This window comes from Bison bison, unplaced genomic scaffold (genome assembly GCF_000754665.1).
Source record: "Bison bison bison isolate TAMUID 2011002044 unplaced genomic scaffold, Bison_UMD1.0 scf7180017864299, whole genome shotgun sequence".
NCBI classification, from domain to species: Eukaryota; Metazoa; Chordata; class Mammalia; order Artiodactyla; family Bovidae; genus Bison; species Bison bison.
This window is the reverse complement of record NW_011494871.1, coordinates 1,047,882-1,053,581: the sequence shown is the minus strand read 5'-3', so window position 1 is coordinate 1,053,581 and position 5,700 is coordinate 1,047,882. Positions and strand designations below refer to the sequence as shown.

At 41.0% G+C, this 5,700-nt stretch overlaps 1 protein-coding gene across 1 annotated transcript in view; it reads left to right on the top strand.

Annotated features, from left to right (window-relative positions):
- The first annotated feature begins 276 nt into the window (after positions 1–276).
- ZDHHC20 (zinc finger, DHHC-type containing 20) overlaps positions 277–5,700 on the top strand; it is a 45,527-nt gene continuing 40,103 nt past the window's right edge. The window contains exon 1 of the mRNA XM_010851191.1: positions 277–437. Coding sequence (XP_010849493.1) covers positions 434–437 — 4 coding nt within the window. The 5' untranslated portion in view covers positions 277–433. The remainder of the gene's footprint in view (positions 438–5,700) is intronic.

The following is a 5,700-nucleotide window of genomic DNA, read 5'->3' as shown; positions in this document are numbered from 1 at the left end:
GAAAGTCAAGTCACTCAGTCGTGTCCAACTCTTAGCGACCCCATGGACTGTAGTCCACCAGGCTCCTCCGTCCATGGGATTTTCTAGGCAAGAGTACTGGAGTGGGGTGCCATTGCCTTCTCCGTGTACTATCTTAGAGACTGTTTATTTTGGTCATCACTTAAGGTGGTATCACCAAGTTTTCCTATAAAGGTATAGTTTTTCCTTGTAATTAACAAGTATTCTGGAGACTTCCCTGGTGGTCCAGTGGTTAAAGGTCCACCTTTTCAATTCCAGGGACCCAGGTTTGATCCCTGTTTGGAGAACTTAAGATCCCACATACCGTGGAACAACTTGGCCCACACACCACAGCCTGAGAATCCCTGTGCCTCAAAGAAAGCCCATGTACCGTAACAAAGGTCCTGAGTGCTAGGCTAAGACCCAGTGCAGCCAAATGAGTAAGTATTCTGGTAGACCCAGACAACCCCCACACATCCCTCTTTGAGGAAAGACTTGGTCAGTTGTGGTGAGTCCGGTCAGCTCTTTGAGCATGACTCGGCTCACCCAGGGTCACAGCCATCCTGGGCCATGGATGACACGAGAGCACCCTGCCTGTGTCCAAGGCCTGGACAGGCCTGCCCCTCAGGGAGACCTCCCTCATGTTCTTTCACGTGTGTTGTTCCCTCATGAGTTTCTTGCACCCCAGACTGTCTCAGCAGCTGATTCTAGAGAACCCAGCCTAAGATAGGTATCTCTGTGGGAAAATCTGTTCACAATTACTTGGACTTATTTTTTTTTTTTATCATCTCTTGAGGATTCTTGCTTGGAACAAGTTACTGTGCTGGTTGCCAAATGGTGATTTTCTTTTAATTCTATGATTTCGTCTGCATTTAATAGGATTCTACTGAAAGAAAGAGCTTTCCCTCCCCCTCATTCATTTATTTCACTCATTTATATCAGCATGTTCTCATGGATTCTTCTTTTATGGGTTATAATCTGTCATTTATTTTGTTGCTCAAATTGTCCCAGTTTTAGCCAGTAGGAACCCTTGCAGTTTGGGTTCTGTGTCCTTTTGACATGTCCCCATCATTTTTCTTCCCTTATTTTCTGGCACCAAGAGATTTTTTTCAAGCTTATTTGATACTTTTCCTGCCCCTGGAACCTGCCATTTCAAAGTTGACCAAACCTGAATATTAAAAAATAAGAGCCTTCAACTACTAGGAAGAAACGTAGGTGGATGATCTTAAGACCAGGGAGTGAGGAAAACCTGTTTAGGGGAAAACAAAAAAATGGATGTGACAAAAACAGTTTACAGGGCAGGGGAAATGAAAATGGCTTATAAATATATGAGAACATTCTTATCCTCATACACTAAAGGTTTGAAAATTCTTTATTGTAGAGAAACAGGTACCTCATGCACTGCTGGTAAGAGTTTTAAAATGGTACAGCCCCATAACAGGGATTTGGGGCAAAGCAGACAGATTTGCTTTCGTCCAGTAATTCCACTCTTAGGAATCTACACTGAAGATAAACTTCCACCAGTAAACAACACATGCATAGGGTTATTCATTGCTGCACTGTTTGTAACAGCAGAAGATTTGAGACAACCCAGATGGCTATCAATAGAGGCCTCGTTGTATAACTGGAACACCCACACAATGGAATACCATGTGGTGCTCTAAAAAGCAAACAATGGTTATCTCTATGTACCAATGTGTAGTGGTTTCTAGGGTATAAATGAAAACAGCAAGGATTGAAACGCAGCATTCTAAAAACTTAAGATCATGGCATCCGTTCCCGTCACTTCATGGCAAACAGAAGGGGGAAAAGTGGATGCAGTGACAGATTTTATTTTCTTGGGCTCCACGATCACTCAGGATGGTGACTGCACCCATGAAATTAGACGTTTACTCCTTGGAAGGAAATCTATGACAAACCTAGACATCATATTAAAAAGCAGAGACATCTCTTTGCTGACAAAAATCCATATAGTCAAAGCTGTGGTCTTTCCAGTAGTGAGAATTGGACCGTAAAGAAAGCTGAGTGCTAAAGAATTGATGCTCTTGAATTGTGGTTCTGGAGAGAACTCTTGAGAGTCCCTTGGACAGCAAGGAGGTCAAGCCAGTCAATCCTAAAGGAAATTAACCCTGAATATTCATTGGAAGGACTGAAGCTGAATTTCCAATACTTCCCATCTGATGGGAAGGGCCAACTCATTGGAAAAGACCCTGATGCTGGGAAAGATCGAAGGCAAAAGAAGGGGGCGGCAGAGGATGAGATGGTTGGATGGCATCACCAACTCAATGGACATGAGTTTGAGCAAACTGGGAGATAGTGAAGAACAGGGAAGGCTGGCGTGCTGCAGTCCAAGGAGTCACAGAGTCAGACCCACCTTAGCGACTAAACAGCAACAACAAACCAGGATATAAAGGAAAAAATTAGAAATATGTACTTACTTGTTACTTTGTTGAAAGAAATAGTGGAAGGATAAAACAGTAATAAAAATTATTACCTGGGATGAGGGAGTGAGGAATGATCTTGAGTACCCTTTTTTTTTTTTAATTTTATTTTATTTTATTTTTAAACTTTACATAATTGTATTAGTTTTGCCAAATATCAAAATGAATCCGCCACAGGTATACATGTGTTCCCCATCCTGAACCCTCCTCCCTCCTCCCTCCCCTACCATCCCTCTGGGTAGTCCCAGTGCACTAGCCCCAAGCATCCAGTATTGTGCATCGAACCTGGACTGGCATCTCGTTTCTTACATGATATTTTACATGTTTCAATGTCCTTCTCCCAAATCTTCCCACCCTCTCCCTCTCCCACAGAGTCCATAAGACTGTTCTATACATCAGTGTCTCTTTTGCTGTCTCGTACACCGGGTTATTGTTACCATCTTTCTAAATTCCATATATATGCGTTAGTATACTGTATTTATGTTTTTCCTTCTGGCTTACTTCACTCTGTATAATAGGCTCCAGTTTCATCCACCTCATTAGAACTGATTCAAATGTATTCTTTTTAATGGCTGAGTAATACTCCATTGTGTATATGTACCACAGCTTTCTTATCTATTCATCTGCTGATGGACATCTAGGTTGCTTCCATGTCCTGGCTATTATAAACAGTGCTGCGATGAACATTGGGGTACACGTGTCTCTTTCCCTTCTGGTTTCCTCTGTGTGTATGCCCAGCAGTGGGATTGCTGGATCATAAGGCAGTTCTATTTCTGGTTTTTTAAGGAATCTCCACACTGTTCTCCATAGTGGCTGTACTAGTTTGCATTCCCACCAACAGTGTAAGAGGGTTCCCTTTTCTCCACACCCTCTCCAGCATTTATTATTTGTAGACTTTTGGATCGCAGCCATTCTGACTGGTGTGAATTGGTACCTCATAGTGGTTTTGATTTGCATTTCTCTGATAATGAGTGATGTTGAGCATCTTTTCATGTGTTTGTTAGCCATCTGTATGTCTTCTTTGGAGAAATGTCTATTTAGTTCTTTGGCCCATTTTTTGATTGGGTCGTTTATTTTTCTGGAGTTGAGCTGTAGGAGTTGCTTGTATATTTTTGAGATTAGTTGTTTGTCAGTTGCTTCATTTGAGTACCTTTTTATATAATCTTAGCTTTTAAACATTAACATTTGTTATATATCCAAAATAAAACAGGAGGTATAAGGAAACTAAAATTCGAAATCACAAAACAATGAACTTAATTTTTAAAAGTATTATAACTACACAGAAGAAAGAATTGTTTCAAGTGACTTTTGAACATAGTACTCCTTAGTTGCTTGTCATTTAAAGCCAAAACAGAATAAAACAAAACAAAACTTCAAAGAAATCTTAAACTAGTATGTAGTTTTTAAACTATTTTATGTATATTTTGGAGAAGGCGATGGCACCCCACTCCAGTACTCTTGCCTGGAAAATCCCATGGACGGAGGAGCTGGTAGGCTGCAGTCCATGGGGTCGAGAAGAGTCAGACACGACTGAGCGACTTCACTTTCACTTTTCACTTTCATGCATTGGCGAAGGAAATGGCAACCCACTCCCGTGTTCTTGCCTGGAGAATCCCAGGGATGGCGGAGCCTGGTGGGCTGCCATCTGTGGGGTCGCACAGAGTCGGACACGACTGAAGCGACTTAGCAGCAGCATGTATATTTTAGGATAAATTTAATAAATAAGTTAGGAACTGAGATTTTTATTGTGAAAGTAAAAAGATGCAAATATAATGCCAAAAAAATTAAGAAAAACCAATGTTCTGTTTGAACTGGAAATATGAATATAAATATAAATGTATAACACTACTTCTAATATATAGTACTATTTCTGTAATTCAAAGGGCCTAAAAGCAATGAAACGCCAGTAGCTATAAGCACCACTAGAATTCAAAGCTTGGTCTCTAAATGTCATTGAAAGGGGCTTCCCTGGTGGATTAGTAGTAAATAATCCAACTGCCAGTCAGGAAACATGGGTTTGATCCCTGGTCCGGGAAGATCCTACAAGCCGCCAAGCAACTAAGCCTGTGTGCTACAACTATTGAGCCTCTGCTCTAGAGCCCGGGAGCCACAGCTACTAAAGCCTGAGTGCCCTAGAGCCCTCGCTCTGCAACAAGAGAAACCACCACAATGAGAAGCCCACACACCACAGTTAGAGGGTAGCACCTGCTTGCTACAACTAGAGAAAAGCTGACATAGCAAAGACCCAGGACAGCCAAAAATAAATAAAATTATATTAAATATCATTAAAAGGAACCAGTGCCCCTTGGAGAAATGGCTAATGTCAGGTCCAGGGGAGGAGGATGTACGGTGAGCCCAGACATCTTGTGCTGTTTTAGGAAGTGCTCAGAGACCAACGAGGATGATTCAAGAGGCCAAGCTGAGATAATTTGAACATAGGAAATGAGTGTGGTTGATGACACATTGAGTAAATAAAATCTGTAAATTTCTGTATTGATATTCAAAAAGGGCAAAAGTAAAATTATTTGCTAATAATGGAGGTGAATATTATACCAAAATCTTGTTCTGAAAATGGGTAATTAAAGGGAAATAATTATATTTTTGTACTGCCTTTTTAGAATGACTTTAGTTCATCTCCAGTGAGGGAAAGCTTATTGCAGAAGAATGCCAGCTTAAAAGTATGGAAATAAATAATACAAGTGTTTAATGGTGCTTTATTGACTATGCCAAAGACTTTGACTGTGTGGATCACAAGAAACTATGGAAAATTCTGAAAGAGATGGGAATACCAGACCACCTGACCTGCCTCTTGAGAAATCTGTATGCAGGTCAGGAAGCAACAGTTAGAACTGGACATGGAACAACAGACTGGTTCCAAATAGGAAAAGGAGTACGTCAAGGCTGCATATTGTCACTCTGCTTATTTAACTTATATGTAGAGTACATCATGAGAAACGCTGGACTGGAAGAAACACAAGCTGGAATCAAGATTGCCAGGAGAAATATCAATAACTTCAGATACACAGATGACACCACCCTTATGGCAGAAAGTAAAGAGGAACTCAAAAGCCTCTTGATGAAAGTGAAAGTGGAGAGTGAAAAAGGTGGCTTAAAGCTCAACATTCAGAAAACGAAGATCATGCATCCGGTCCCATCACTTCATGGGAAATAGATGGGGAACCAGTGGAAACAGTGTCAGACTTTATTTTTCTGGGCTCCAAAATCACTGCAGATGGTGACTGCAGCCATGAAATTAAAAGAT